The following is a 15048-nucleotide window of genomic DNA, read 5'->3' on the forward strand; positions in this document are numbered from 1 at the left end:
TTTGAATATTAGGTAGAAAGGAAAATTCAATAGATTGTTATTGTTACCAATGTTTTCGTAGCTCAGTTACCATTTTGTCGGATTTGTGGCAGGTTGTGAACTAATAGCTTAAAGTTACGAGCAAGTCACAAGCAGTCTCAAAAATGTTGATGACGCCTCGGCTACGTCGCGCACCAGTTGCGTCAATTTCACGTCACACGCTGTAATAGGTACCTAAATTATAAAATAGACGCGCCGCCGCGCCTCACGCGGCCATAGCGCGCCGAGCTACTAGGCCCAGTGGCCAACGTGTCACACGTTATAATAGTTACCTAAATTCTAAAGTAGAGGCGCCGTGATCGGCGAACAGCACCACAGGCGGCGTATATCGCTCGTTGGCGCCGCACAGGCGAGTTTCGGCCGCGCCCGCCGCGCCTCGCAAGGCCGTAGCGCGCCCAGCTAGATCCAGCTTCCATCGTATTACACGCTGTAATAGTTACCTAAATTCTAAAGTAGAGGCGCCGTGATCGGCGAACAGCACCACAGGCGGCGTATATCGCTCGTTGGCGCCGCACAGGCGAGTTTCGGCCGCGCCCGCCGCGCCTCGCACGGCCGTAGCGCGCCCAGCTAGATCCAGCTTCCATCGTATTACACGCTGTAATAGTTACCTAAATTCTAAAGTAGAGGCGCCGTGATCGGCGAACAGCACCACAGGCGGCGTATATCGCTCGTTGGCGCCGCACAGGCGAGTTTCGGCCGCGCCCGCCGCGCCTCGCACGGCCGTAGCGCGCCCAGCTAGATCCAGCTTCCATCGTATTACACGCTGTAATAGTTACCTAAATTCTAAAGTAGAGGCGCCGTGATCGGCGAACAGCACCACAGGCGGCGTATATCGCTCGTTGGCGCCGCACAGGCGAGTTTCGGCCGCGCCCGCCGCGCCTCGCACGGCCGTAGCGCGCCCAGCTAGATCCAGCTTCCATCGTATTACACGCTGTAATAGTTACCTAAATTCTAAAGTAGAGGCGCCGTGATCGGCGAACAGCACCACAGGCGGCGTATATCGCTCGTTGGCGCCGCACAGGCGAGTTTCGGCCGCGCCCGCCGCGCCTCGCACGGCCGTAGCGCGCCCAGCTAGATCCAGCTTCCATCGTATTACACGCTGTAATAGTTACCTAAATTCTAAAGTAGAGGCGCCGTGATCGGCGAACAGCACCACAGGCGGCGTATATCGCTCGTTGGCGCCGCACAGGCGAGTTTCGGCCGCGCCCGCCGCGCCTCGCACGGCCGTAGCGCCGCCTAGCTGGATCCAGCCGCCAACGCAGCTAAATAAAAACATATTTTTTAACATGAGGACACAAATAAGCTTAGTAGGAAACAAAAAAAGTGTGCAGGACATCAAATTATATATTTTGTTGTAAGATTGCACCTATTATAAATGCAGAACCTACAGTGTTATAGTAATCACCAATCTAACAATCCAAAATGTACTTGTATTTTTATAAAGGCAGAGATGAGAAGATCAGGGAAAAGACTAACAATATTTTGCTGAAATTCTTCTCAGAATATTTTATGTAAGGTAATTTTTTAAGTGTTTCGTATATTTATCCTTGAATCTATAAATGGCCTCTGAAAGTGATATCATAATTACTTCCTTATTTTATATGTATTTTTTCGCTTTATATTGCCGGTGTATTTATATTTTTTTATTAATTACCTTCAATTAACTTCTATAACATGATATTAAAATACCTGCCAATTTACTTTACTGACTTTTCCCTATAAATTCCTTTTCAAAGAGAAAAAGTATATTCTCCTCACTGAACTAAAGTTCGTAGCTGTAAATCATGAATGAAATACTACGAACATGTTCATGGCATATGCTACAGCGCTACGAAGAACGTAGAAAGTCAACAATCGTAGCATCTGTCGTTTCGTAGCAACCGAACATGCTAAAAGAAAATGACAACCCTACGTATTTTTGTATCATCTCTGATATTAATATATAATAATAATAATATACTTTACTATAGTTATATTTAGGTATAATAACGGCCGTGCGGTCTCGCCTGGAGGCAGGGCGCTCGAAATATTCAATTTGACGGGACATTGATCATAGCTGTCTGTGTGTGACAACCTCGGACCCATCACGCCCGATTCTTTTCTTCCAATTCAATCAATTGCAACCCTTCAAATAAGCCAGCTTCTGAAACTCGACTTTATTATTTGGAAACCTATTATTTGTGGAGAGGGTATTTTAACAAATAACAAGATGATACTTGTACGTTATTTTCTAGCCCGTGGCATCGAAGTTGTGGCTGTCCGAATGGTTTATTCCTTGAACATGATACGGTAATTTTGGGTCTTGAACTGGCATCTCACATAGTTAGCATTCGACATCCCAAGTTGTTGATAGCAGCTGGTTGCGAATGTAGTTGAAGTTTTGAGACTAGTGTAACGTTTGGAGGACAATGAAGCGTTTATTCAGTTACATTTAATTTTGGGTACCTGCTTTAATGGCTTAAACCAGACTGTTTGTTGTTAGTCATAGAACAATCAGGGTTTTATAGAAATAGTATAATATTAGTATAGTTAGACTACTCATAAATAAGGCTTTAATAAAACATAACATTTATTTTAGTTTGTTTTAAATTGCCGTAACTTCTACTTGCAAAGTGCATAATATCTTCCCAGTGGTATACACATTGTAATGGTAAGCAAAATATAATTATATTCAAACAGCAGTACTGAAATTCTGAATGCGTAATGAGAGTCGTGTCTGAGGCATCTCTGAAAGCAATGCACTTTTTGACAATACGCAACCTCAGCGCTAGTCACCCGCACTCTGACTATTGCAATGGTGCAATTATATGCATTTTAAAAAGTTTTATTCTTGATTCAAACAGCATTAAATGGTACCTAACTGGTTTTGAATACCGGTTTTATGGTCTTTGAAGCTTCATTTGGTAATGAAATATGCGTCTTAGTGAAAATGCTGCATTTTGAGAAATAAATAATGCGTTAGTAGTAATTTTAATAAAAGACTAAGTAAAACACGAGAATAGTGCACAATTAACCCATAACTACCTAAGTGGTATAATGAGGCCAGCTAACAATTTACTTCTATTGTCTCGATTCGCTGGCAATTGAAAGATTAATATCTGTTGATGTAAGACCGAATACACACCGCAGGTAGATTTCTGGCAAATAAACCGATCGCGATGTCTTAGTTATATAATCTTACATCTCCCTTAGGGCGTGTCGAGTTTCTGTTTTCGTTCCTAAAATTTTTACAAAGCGTGTAACCTCCGATGTGTCCTTGACCTATTTTATGGTTACAATCATGTGCCAAGAGTTTTAAATTGTCGATTATTGATAGTTTTCCGTGATTTAATATTTAAATACCCCAGTGAAATTGTGAACAAAAACTTAGCAAGCTAAAATGAATGTCCAAGTAATCGTAGTTTGACACAAGCCAAAGTATTACAGAACCGATGGAAAGTAGAGTAAAAAAGTTCTCAACTGAAGATCATATCGACAAATATTATAGAGCAGAACAGGGGTAGTAATTAGTCTTGTAGTGGATGATCATTCGCTTATATGTTAATTTTTAATTTAAATTAGTCAAAAAAGAGGTATAAAGCGTTCACTTACCTACTGCCATTGAACCTCCCAACAGAGACCAGCCGGTAGAGCTGTATCTCTACCCGCTGGCCGGCGTCAGGTTGGAGGAAGTACGAGCAGGCGCCAGGGCCCTCTATCGACGGCGACTTGATCTGCCCGAACGTCTTCCCTGACTTGGTCTTGAGGACGCGCGAGTCGATGGTTATGTTGCACACTAGGACAAGAACAAAGTATCAATAACAAATGACAATCATAATATTCTTACTGTTTATTAACCTGATTTAGGCCCGATTTGACCAAAATTTTATCTGAGATTAACTGGTATAACTGACATTGACAGTTTCAGTATGGGAAATATGTCAAAATCTCAAATAACTGACGATTTATTCTGAGATTACTCTTGTTTGGTCGAATCCATCCTTAATGATAATAAATAACCTTGGATATTTATACACTGTCTAGTCCCGATCTAAGCAAAACTTGTCCTATGGGTACCTAACTAGACAACGTATATAGCGCTCGTAGGCAACGTTTTGGTGCTAAGAACAATGATGAATATCTCAGGAATTTGCGTACATAGAACAGGTTGGTAAATATTAGTTACTTTAGACATCAACAAACATTACAAAACGATATTACTTAATTATTAAATTATTTATTTCGTTGCAATTTCACATCAATAAAGAAACAATTGACAAGCTGCCTTCATCAATCCATAAGCTAGAGTTTAGCTAATTGACTGAACTATTTTACAAACGCTTCTCAAGCGTCACTTTGTGTATCAATAAAACTTGATTGGAGTGCTACAAGTTGTCAACTAAAACGATTGAGACGGGAAAGCAAGCTTGGTTGGTATTTAAAAATGAAACTCTTTGACTAGATTCCCAGCACCAGTTCAGGCGTCGAGCATTTTAAAATTGCGAAGTCATGGAATAACAATACCCAGCCATGGAACAAATACCGTAGAGAGGAAATCGCATGTATTTTGTTTGAAAAGAATTCCATCAAAAATGCGCTGAATGCTATAGCTACTCTTCACAACTTATTGATCGAAAATAATTATAATTATATAGGTTCCGCTAATCGAGACAAAAATATTCACACCGTTTTTTTGCACGAGACTGGTTAACACTGCCTATAAGGGTAACGAAAACATCCCAGTACTTATCTTCTATGTACATAAAAGAACCCAATCATTTGTGTCCTCATTTCTGATTCAATCTCATTGTCTACACAAAGAATAAACTTTATAATTAAAGCGAAACGTGACCGAGCAAACCGTGAAAAATTGCGGTTAAAATTTAGCTGGACAAGTGAAATCGTTCTAAAGGTTTGATGTTGGCTAAGGGTTAATAATGGACCGTTATTCAAGGAAAAGGTAAACATTGTTTGGGTCTCAATACCCGAGGGTTTTGCGGGAACCTACCAACATCCAGACCGTTCTCAAATTGTCTACCATTGTTTGCGCTAATAATCGCAACATTAAATATAATCTTTAATCGTCCTCGTGCGAGTTTTGATTGTCCTTATCTTAACCCACTACTGGGAAGGAGAGCGTTCATTTTCGTGGTACAAAACTGATATTTAACTATCATGTTGTTGGGTTTAACAATATTTTTATTATGCGATTAGACTGGCTATTGAGTTGTTATTGTCCGCTCAAATTCAGCGGAATTGATAAAGTGGTTACGTAATGCTGACCTTGTTATGACGCTTGTTTTTATTATCATTGACACCGAAAAATATCAGCCGCTGGTTTCCACAGCTTTATATTTAACTTTTCGCTTACGCCGAACCGACAAGTCGTTGCCTCTGGCTCTTTGTAGTAGCGGATTATTACTATGTTACACGTGGCGGGTTTTTATTACCACAATTATACAAAGTAACACAGTAAATCTATAGTGTATTTGGTTGCTACGAGGCAGACCATAGGCAACGAGATAGACTTTACAGAGGTTCTGTTGGCGTCATGTCGCCGCACACAGCAGCATTTGGGGCTAAATAGCGAAGTATGTTATGTTCAATATGTTTATTTACCTACTGGCCCGTACTACTCGACGCCGCACTATGTGAAAACTCACATAGGTCCCGTTGCGCACAGCAGTTTGGGGCTAAATGGCTCAGTGTGAAATATCCAAGGATATTTATTCATCATCATCGTCATCATCTCAGCCATAGGACGTCCACTACGGAACATAGGGCTCCCCAATGCTTTCCATGTTGCCCGGTTGGTAGCGGCCTGCGTCCAGCGCCTTCCTGCTACCTTTATGATATTTATTAAGGATCTTTTTTTATCCACAACGAGGAAGCTCTTGGCCTGTATCTCACCTGATGGTAAGTGACGATCAGGCCTAAGGTGGAAACGAGCTTCACCCGGAATCCTCAACCACGGAGGAACTGGCTATCTTACCTCTAACTGCCGGAACACAACAATTCTGTCAACATTGTTATGGCGACAGACTTAGGTAAGATGGTGGTAGCTATAGCCAGGCGGACTTAGAAAAAGCCCTACCACCAACCAAACCAAACAGAAAAATCTGCCCCCACTGGGAATCAAACCCGGGACCTCTGCGTCTGAAGCAGGTGGTCTTACCACTAGACCACAGAGGCGGTTAAATAATCTATTATTACTTACTGTTGGCGCAGTACTGCTCGAGGCCGCACTGCGCGCAGCGCGCAGGCGCTACGTCGCCGCAAGGGCAGGCGCCGTCGCGCACGCAGCACGCGCACTCGTCCCCGCCGCCATTCGCGCACGCGCATCCCGACGACGCTTGCGTCCATAGGTCCACTTGACCTGGTAGACGATAGGAAAATGGTTATAAATGGAGATAATAAATACCAACAAAATCACACAAAGGTTCGTCGATATTTATTTATATATTTATTAGGTATATACTACAGTTGACAATCGAGTTTTGTTAGTAGATACTTAAGTACACATGGTTAGAGTTAAGAGCTCTAGATTGACAACCTAATTGTATACACACAGCATGATGAATAGCGACACAGATATAAAAATAGAAAAAATAAACACATGATTACTTAACTCTCTTTAGTTAAGTCTTAACTAAAGGGCTGCCGTTAGGGCATGAATATCGGAATCTCGGAATCTCGTAATATCGGAATCTCGGACTGCGAGATCCGATATTTCAATTCCGATATTGAGCGACCCAATATCGTAATATCGGAATCAGATAAAAGTTTTAATTGAGATTTTAAACAAAGCGTTTAACCTCGCCACAACCTGCCACAAAGCCCAAAGTACATGATAGGCAAAGACCAATCATTTTCTCATGTCTCTCACCATCACTTTTTGTTCCACTGCAAATATTTTAATATCTTTACTATTATATGGTTAATTTAACTTGTTCTAAATCAATTTAAGCATTTGCCATAGGTGCTTGGTCAACAAAGAACGACATCTCCACTCTCTTTCAAACATAAATTTTACTGGACTATGGACCGTCAGTTCTGCGTACTATGTGTCCTGCCATTGCTACTTCAGCTTGCTAATCCGTCGGGCTATGTCAGCGACCTTAGTTAGTTTACGGAGCTCCTCATTTCTGATTAGATCTCGTAAAGAAACACCAAGCTTATCCCTCTCCATAGCACGTTGTTCCCTATATTCAAATGTCACATTTTCAAGCCGTATAATATCATCACTGGTCTGGTAACACACACTAATTGAAGACTTTATTCCGTTTTTTACATATTCATCCGAAGGCCTACCTCTTTCTCGAAATTGCATCTAACTACCTAGCTGATCGTTTATCCGAGATAGACATACTTACTTGTCAACAATCTCGAGAATCGAGCTCCTAACCGAAACTGGGTAAGGAGCAACATGGACATTCGAGATAAGCTTCGTTTTTTCCATATTCATCCGAAGGCCTACCTGTTGGGAAACTCGATTAAGGTCTTCGAGCATTGTGATAAGGTTTTCCAACGGTTCTGCCTTAGTACGCAAAACAAACGGACGATGAGGCAGCAAGGTTCTGAAGTGGAGGCCACGTACCGGAAAGCGCAGCGTAGGATTCATAACCACAAGGTGGACCGACGACCTCATAAAGGTAGCAGGAAGGCGCTGGATGCAGGCCGCCACCAACCGGCCATTGTGAAAATCAGCATCGGAGCCTGTGTTCAGCAGTGGACGTCCTATGGCTGACATATGGCTGGCTAGTGGTTTTGCGAGTGTACATCGATAATCAAAAAGCAACAAATTACAAGCATATTCAAGTTTTTTACCACTCTCTACAATTTTTGTAACACGTGATTTGAATGACTCTTAAAATTCGTTCCGCCAACATAAAACAGGGTAATATAATGAAGGAGTAAAAGTTTGTTTGATACCTGTGATTTTACAAAAACACTTTAATGGGCTAGTTTCCTAAAAAAATTTTTTTACTCCGTCATGTTTAATATCAAAAAATATTGTACACATATATTTTTATTTGTCAATCTAACAAATAATTACATAGTTATGGTGCGTTAAATTTCCGCACGACGTCACAACGTGCGGCACTTTTATGCACGCATTGACGTCACGGGCCTCTTCTTATGAACTTTGGCGCGCTTGATCTCTTTAAATTTTCATTAGTTTGAAAAAGTGAAAAATACGTGTAGAGTATTTTTTGATAAGTTAACTGACGGACTAATTAAAACTCTTGCTTTTTGACCCAGGAAACATCCCTATTATATGCTAGTCCATATAGGTTCATTATCAGTAACCATTCATTATCAGGTGATCCGTCTGCTCGTTTGCCTCTTGTCACATAAAAAACCAAATGCAATGGATACCCATAACGTAAAAATGGTTTTAAAATACTTCAATTTTATGAAGTGCTGTTTTGTACCAAATTGAATATTTTGATTAAAATCATTACTTTACTGTAAACAATCCAGAATTCTTACGAATATAACCAAATATTAATTTTATAGCACATAAACTCAATTCCGATATTAATATCGGAATTCCGATATTGAGATCTAATATCGGAATCCAATATCGGAATTGAAAACCTTCCGATATTACATGCCCTAGCTGCCGTATTTGCGTCACTAGTTGGCAAGTGATAGGCTCTTTCAATAGCGCTATCATGGTGCTACTCTCACTCCTTCAGCACTCATCAGTTTGCTACTGTTGTAGCCCAAGCGAGTGACAAGAGCTTTCCCTATAGCGGCATTTTGTGGCGCCAACTTGTGAGCGCAAGGTAGCCCTGATACTTTAGATTGATTCTGTGGCAGCTGTTGGGTATCTGGTAGCATTTGAAGTTTCTGACAGAGAGATACTTGTCTACTCAATAACAATAAATGAGGGATAATACAAAAACTCACTGCTCCCGTCCAAGAAAATCGGCGTCCAAGCGATCTGCGCAGAGGCAGCTGAAAACGCGGCGAGCAGCAACAGCGCTAACGCGTGCCGCATCGTGCGCGCGAGTCACCGCGCCAGACGCCCCGTACGACGCCCCAGCCAACGCCCCGACCACCGCCGCCTTCTCATTTGCCCCGACGCCCACTCATCAACACCCCACCCGATACATCCACCCCTTTCAACGCACCCTCAGCGAGCTAACAACAGGTAACCCCTTTCGCATGATTGCGCGAAATAGTTCAAGCGCTTATTGAGATGCCCGAATTCTTAAAGAGGTGTCTTGGATTGGCCGTGTTATCCAAAGGACGTGGCACCTGCAACAAAAAAATCTTTTAAACTTATGGTTAATTAAAGGCTAACTACTTCTATCTACTTAAGTTTTTAACATAATTTTATGAATTGAATAAGATTTTCACTTACGTAGATCTTCTGTGTAAAAGTGCACATAATTAAACTATCTTACACTGTTCCTAAAATGATTATTACCTATACCCTACCTACTTCGTTTATCCTAAGCTTTGCAGATATATATATTTTACCTACTTTTCTGACGCGTTCTTGGCGTAATTACAAGAATATTTTAGATAATAACAAATAATAAATAAAATAAAATAAAACAAAAAAATAATTAAATACAAACTTTAATAACACAGCCGCCAAATTGTTTAGGCACAGACAATCACAAAAGATTTCGATCAACAAAACCATCAACAATAATAACAACAGGATGGCCGATTCCAGGTAGAATCGACCACCCGGGCATGCACACAATCGGTGTACTGGCACTGTGGACTAGAGACGCAGGGGTGACACGCGGGGCACGGGTGATGGTGGTGGTGGCTTGGCACTAGCGAGCAGCAGCTGGACATGGGCTTCTTTCTTTCGAAGTGAAAACAACAGTTACCCTGCGCGTAAAAAAACAAAATTAAAAAAATATCTAAAATACACCCTTCACCAAAACTTTACCCGACTCGACAGAAATCTAAACTTCGTTAAGACAAACGCAATGGCCACTCGCAAACTTCGCGAAAATCGCTCTACGACGAAACAGCTATCTCGTTATTTGCATAAGCAGATAAGTTTTCAAGTCGAGTCTCGTAAATAAATTAACTTCCAGGTAAAAAAACTGAAATCGCGAGCCAGAATCCCTGTCCAAAACTTGGGTGTTTCGTGTAATAAACACGCTTTCTGTTAATTACTCAGCGTAAAGTGTGCGAGGGGGATAAGAACTTTAGATTTCCGGCTTTCCATCTACCCTCCATATTGTTTAGGGGAGATCTAAGATTTCTCACTTTACGAAGAATGAACGCCTACTGGGGAAATGGAACGTCCGAAGTAGCGTGTTGATTGATTTACTACGATCAAAACATGGATAAACAATTTTGTGACGAAACGATTTGGGTTAAATTAAAGTGTTCGTGCTAAGCAAAATATTTAACGAGTTAGGGACGGAGTAGTGGCGAAACTTTGTGTGCGGATGGCCGTGCAAGCCTGCGGGATTATAGGGCCCAATCACACGAGCCCCAGTCGGAAATAAATCCCCATCTGAACCCTCGCCGCGTTCAGCGAATAAACATTGCGGTCCAGGAAGCACGATCGATGTTAAAAACATACCCAGCAACCGGCCCCCGAATAACATCTAATCTTACGTAATTTGCTCGCAAACGAGTGGTGAGATTCAATTAAAATTCTAATTCACCAGATAACTCGATTCCTAAACACTTTCATTTTGTTTGTGGATCCAAGAGCGTCACTTGGAAGCATTTCCTATTTAAATTAAGCTAAGACAAGTAAGGTTTCGAAAATCAATTAGATAACAATGACTGGCATTCGTATTTTGTCACTGGTTTTTGCGAATACGTTTTATAAAACTGGAAACGACTAAATATCAAAAAGGGAACCGATCTCTAGATAAGCTTCTTAATATCGAGGCATCCAATTTGCATGGTATCAAAGTTTTTCCGAATAAGATGGATTAATTTTTATGTCAGAGGTGAAATTCATTTTTCTAGTTCAGAACTGGATTCTTAATGAAATTCAATTTCTCCTGGGCGCCAGTGACGACGTTTATTCGGCTTTTTGCTTTGGTTTCTGAAAGGATATTGCGTGGGAATCAATTCAGGTGGCGGTTTTCCAACCTCAAACTGAATATTAATTTTTCATAAAATACCGCTGGGACCAATCGAAATTAAATGAACATTTCCTCGATGGAGAAAATCGTTATGACAGGTTTCGGGCGTCAACAATTTACGTTCACCTTGAGATAAAATTTTGAATTATTAACTAAAGTTATTACTTTCTGAAATAAGAAACTTTGACGAGACGTCATTTTAACATGAGTAATTAAAGTAAAATGTCGTGTGTTATTAGAAGTAGTAATCGCTTACAACAACTTAGTAAGAAGATATTATTATTACAATATTTTGTTGGAAATGTTGTCTGTGTAAAAAGAAATTATATTGAGATGACAGACATTCTCGTGAAAAAGTGGCTGTGATAAGCATTTAAAAATTGTGTAAATGGTTCGGAAATCCCGACAGTTTCCACCTGGCAGCAATCAAAACATGTTAAACTATTTGCATTTCGAAAAAAAGCACATTATTATAGCGCTTCATGGTTCCAGTCCTTGAGCATGAAATACCAGCACATCTTCACTGCTCCATTCGACCCTTATGTCGGTGCTATAGGCAGTTAAAGGATTCCCAGTCTTACAAATACACGAAGTAGAACCAAAACTAACTGTAGGAGATAAACTAACTGTGAGATACCCGTTCATCTTCACAGTGGTAGCGCTGCTCCACGTTGTAGGGGTCGGCGCTGTAGGTGGACAGCACGAAGGGCTTGCGGCGCTGGCGCGCTCCGACCGCGACCTCGCAGGCGCGCCGCATCAGCAACGTCGGCTGGTTAGTCTGGAACAAAAGAAAAAGACGTTAATCCAAAGCTAATTAAATTGAAGGTTATTTTGCTATGAAAATGGGGACCTAATGTTAGATCTAAAAACTGTACCAGAATAAAAGAGTATTACCACGAAGTATCTTGCTAGCTTACTAACACAACTTACTATCAAAACTACCCCGGATATGAAAACATACTAGTTTATTTATGGCAAGGGTCTTTTTCTTACAAACAAAAATTGCATTATACATACACGAAATTTCCATCTTGACAAATCCAAACATTAGTTTGACCCTTTCGCACATTGTACTGCTGAAAATCCGCTTACGTGGGCAAACCCGTTTATTTCGGCGCCTTCATTCCTCGAGGCGCAATGACTCACATGTCAAAACATTCGTTTCAACTCATTTCCTTAGGTCTAGCCCAGTGCACGCGAGAAAATGTTTCAATCGTCTAATATGTCTTCTAGCGACACTTCTATTGGTTTCTTTTTCAGTAAGCCGCAGCCTAGCACAGGCTTAGCTTGGCATGGGGGCACTTTTGCGGGATCCGCTACTTTGACTGGGTTGGTACAAATGTCGCACTCAATGGACACATCGCGCGGGTGTCTGACGAGGAAATTCGTAGTGCCCAATAGCTTCGAGTGTTCCTGGTCCTGCATCCCATTGCGTTTGAAAGCAGTCACTGGCAATGTTTTCACCTGCAATCGACCAGACAGTTGCAGTTAATTCAATTTCACTCGTCAGACAACTTAAAAAAGATCCGAATGTGTATAATTATATCAAAAATCTTATTTAATATGTCGCCTTTCAAGCCCAAACTAACAATATTAATGCATTTACCACGAGAGCAGGCAGACATCACTTCTTAGTAACTAAGACGGGAAGTTTCTTCATTGGTTTGACTGGTATTGTTATAGGACAGTAGCTCCATATCGCTTCGCGCCAGGACTTGCGAATGTATGAAATACCACCGCTCTCTATAAACTTTTGGTCTTGAAGTCCATTTCGCTTAAGTGCAGAAGATGGCAGTGGATTTACCTGGCGGGCATTGAAATTGTCGCCTTACTTATATCAAGACTAATCACGCGACAACGTAAACAAATAGATTTTTTGGGATTCTATTTTCACTTCTTATCCTTTTTCCTTTTAACAGGCAGGACTTCTTGTGTGACTTTAGGAAATAGTCTCTTGATTGGTTCGACTGCGGTGTAAACACAACAGCCTCTCGGGCCCTCTCCTGCACATAAGTATCGGATCGCCCCTCTATACCCATGAATTTGATCCTGAATTCCGTTCCGTTGGTACGCTGTCATGGGAAGCCTACCGTGACGTGTCGGAACGTACTGTTCCTGAAACCAACAACATTATGCTTAAAATTTCGCTATTGGTTTCAGGAAATAGGAGAAAGGTTTCAATGGGTCACAGTGTAGCCTTTCTACTTTAACATTTTCGTACGCAAACGCAAAACAAAAGACGTGGCAAGGGGTACACTGTGACCAAGGCTTTCAAATAAAAAATAAATTGCAAAAGGACTTACAATACGTCCATCTTCATATCGATAGCAAGGGATGACGTATTTTGTTTTCATTGGCCTGCAGCAGGTCGGGCAGCAGTTGGGAGGCGCTGCACAAGATGAGGACTGGCGAGGGGCGGGTGGTGGTCGGGAGCATTTCTGCCGCGGCGCTGGTGGCGGATCACAACAACCTTCGTCGCTCTCACAGCTCTGAGACTGTCTGGGTGGAGGCCGCTTCTCGCAACAATACACCATCTGCCCTTTAGGACATCGCGGCAAGCAAGGATAACACACTGGCGGGTCCTCGCAACACTTCGTCGGCAAACAAGGCGCTATCAGCATCGGCGTCACAGCATACTCTCCACAATCCTCTGGATAGCAGCAGGCCATGTTTTTCAAATCTTTTTATTTAATTTACTTTAAAATTTTATACCATAATATTTTTAATTTTCACAAAAAATTTTGGATGTTTTTCTGAAAATTTTATATCTATTAATGTCAAATTCAAATCGAATTCTTTTTGTTATTTTTATTTGTCTTATTTTATTTCTGGCCAATAGTCAATTTTTAAAGTAAGTAGGTGCTTACACTAAAAAGTTCTTGCTACACATTACGTTCTTATTCTGATCTTCAGGAATGCTTTTCCCGCAGGATTTTCCTGAGTGCTTGTTCCGCAATAAAAATACACAAGCACCAACCGCTTTTACATATTTTTGGCACTTTGACGCTTTTTGTCATACAGCGTAAAATCCCAAAGCAAAGCTTTCGAAAGCATTTGCAAACATTTGCAGGCGCCTCCTTGTCGCCAACGACTCGAAAATGCAATTTTCCCAATGCAAATCGAACGCCAGACAGATTTAATGCCTTTTACTTGCCGATTCCGTTCATCATTTCCGAAGAGAATTGAAGATAGTCAGCCACTAAGGCCATTGGGTATAATTTGATTCAAATCAACTCGTCAAAATGGATTTATGTTGCTAAAGGAACTTATGATATAACATATGGTATTCCATTGAAAAAAATATACAGTAAATTCACATATGAAATCAAAAACAACAAAATAAAACGAATGCTCACAATAACATAGAAATCTTTCTAGTACACTGTTCAAATTGCTTCACAATTCTTGTCTATGTTTACACGAGCCAACCATGAAAATGTACTCTAGTGCATTTTGTTTGTATTGATAAAATTTTGAAGGCAAACGTTTTGTCTCCAGCTTTAAAACGGCAAACTTAGACCGTTCGAATCACACTTTTATTCTTTACATTGCTACCATAATGTGTATTTCGCCAAGTGAAATGAGTTTTACTTTAGACGATTATTGTAGTGTACAAATAGAGGTATTATAGCGTTGTTATTAATACTGAAAACATTAATTCGGGCCAATAATTTACCATTTTAGTAAATCTTATATTAATTAGAATAACTATTTACTCAGATGAAATGCTTTAGAAATTGTACCAAATAACAAATATGTTTGTAATAACAACCGAGACCTAACATTACCTGAAAAAGGCGATTACTTCCAATCGACTTAACCCTTTCAAGGGTCCCTTGCGGTACACTCGTGTAAGATGTTTCCACTCTGCACACTTGAATAGAGCACGAGATATATATCTTTATTTATCTATCCTATGTCTGAGATAAATAAGGCCGTTGTGGGA

At 40.8% G+C, this 15048-nt stretch overlaps 2 protein-coding genes across 7 annotated transcripts in view; both read right to left on the reverse strand.

The window, feature by feature from the left end:
• LOC114365738 (uncharacterized) overlaps nucleotides 1-9070 on the reverse strand; it is a 32307-nt gene extending 23237 nt beyond the window's left edge. The window contains exons 1-4 of the mRNA XM_028322379.1: nucleotides 8935-9070; nucleotides 6236-6394; nucleotides 3631-3814; nucleotides 1152-1301 (exon numbers count right to left, since the gene is read on the reverse strand). Of these exons, the coding sequence (XP_028178180.1) occupies nucleotides 1152-1301; nucleotides 3631-3814; nucleotides 6236-6394; nucleotides 8935-9025 (584 nt within the window). The 5' untranslated portion in view covers nucleotides 9026-9070. The remainder of the gene's footprint in view (nucleotides 1-1151; nucleotides 1302-3630; nucleotides 3815-6235; nucleotides 6395-8934) is intronic.
• Nucleotides 9071-9131: 61 nt separating this feature from the next.
• On the reverse strand, nucleotides 9132-13838 carry LOC114365788 (keratin-associated protein 10-5). Of its 6 annotated transcripts, XR_003656980.1 has the most exons (4): nucleotides 13406-13838; nucleotides 12709-13217; nucleotides 12120-12566; nucleotides 11799-11880 (listed from the first exon to the last, which is right to left on the reverse strand). XR_003656980.1 is itself a non-coding variant. In XM_028322458.1 (3 exons), the coding sequence occupies exons 1-3, from the start codon at nucleotides 13769-13771 to the stop codon at nucleotides 9211-9213; spliced, it is 582 nt and encodes a 193-aa protein (XP_028178259.1). In that variant the 5' UTR covers nucleotides 13772-13838; the 3' UTR covers nucleotides 9132-9210. The 6 variants fall into 6 exon arrangements, 4 of the variants coding, with proteins under 4 accessions (XP_028178259.1, XP_028178260.1, XP_028178257.1 ...); XM_028322458.1 differs by lacking the exons at nucleotides 12120-12566; nucleotides 12709-13217 and adding an exon at nucleotides 9132-9285 and having other exon boundaries at nucleotides 11740-11880; XM_028322459.1 differs by lacking the exons at nucleotides 12120-12566; nucleotides 12709-13217 and adding an exon at nucleotides 9186-9285 and having other exon boundaries at nucleotides 11730-11880.
• Between the last annotated feature and the right edge of the window lie 1210 nt (nucleotides 13839-15048).

This window comes from Ostrinia furnacalis, unplaced genomic scaffold (genome assembly GCF_004193835.3).
Source record: "Ostrinia furnacalis isolate ACB-3 unplaced genomic scaffold, ASM419383v2 OfSCF7642, whole genome shotgun sequence".
NCBI classification, from domain to species: Eukaryota; Metazoa; Arthropoda; class Insecta; order Lepidoptera; family Crambidae; genus Ostrinia; species Ostrinia furnacalis.

Coding starts and splice junctions, on each gene's coding strand:
- LOC114365788 (XM_028322456.1), bottom strand. CDS start 13,771: ATGGCCTGCTGCTATCCAGAGGATTGTGGAGAGTATGCTGTGACGCCG. Junction 11,881..13,405: donor GATATGAAGATGGACGTATT/GTAAGTCCTTTT, acceptor CTTTTGTTCCAG/ACTAACCAGCCGACGTTGCT. Junction 9,877..11,739: donor ACCACTGTGAAGATGAACGG/GTATCTCACAGT, acceptor TTTTACGCGCAG/GGTAACTGTTGTTTTCACTT.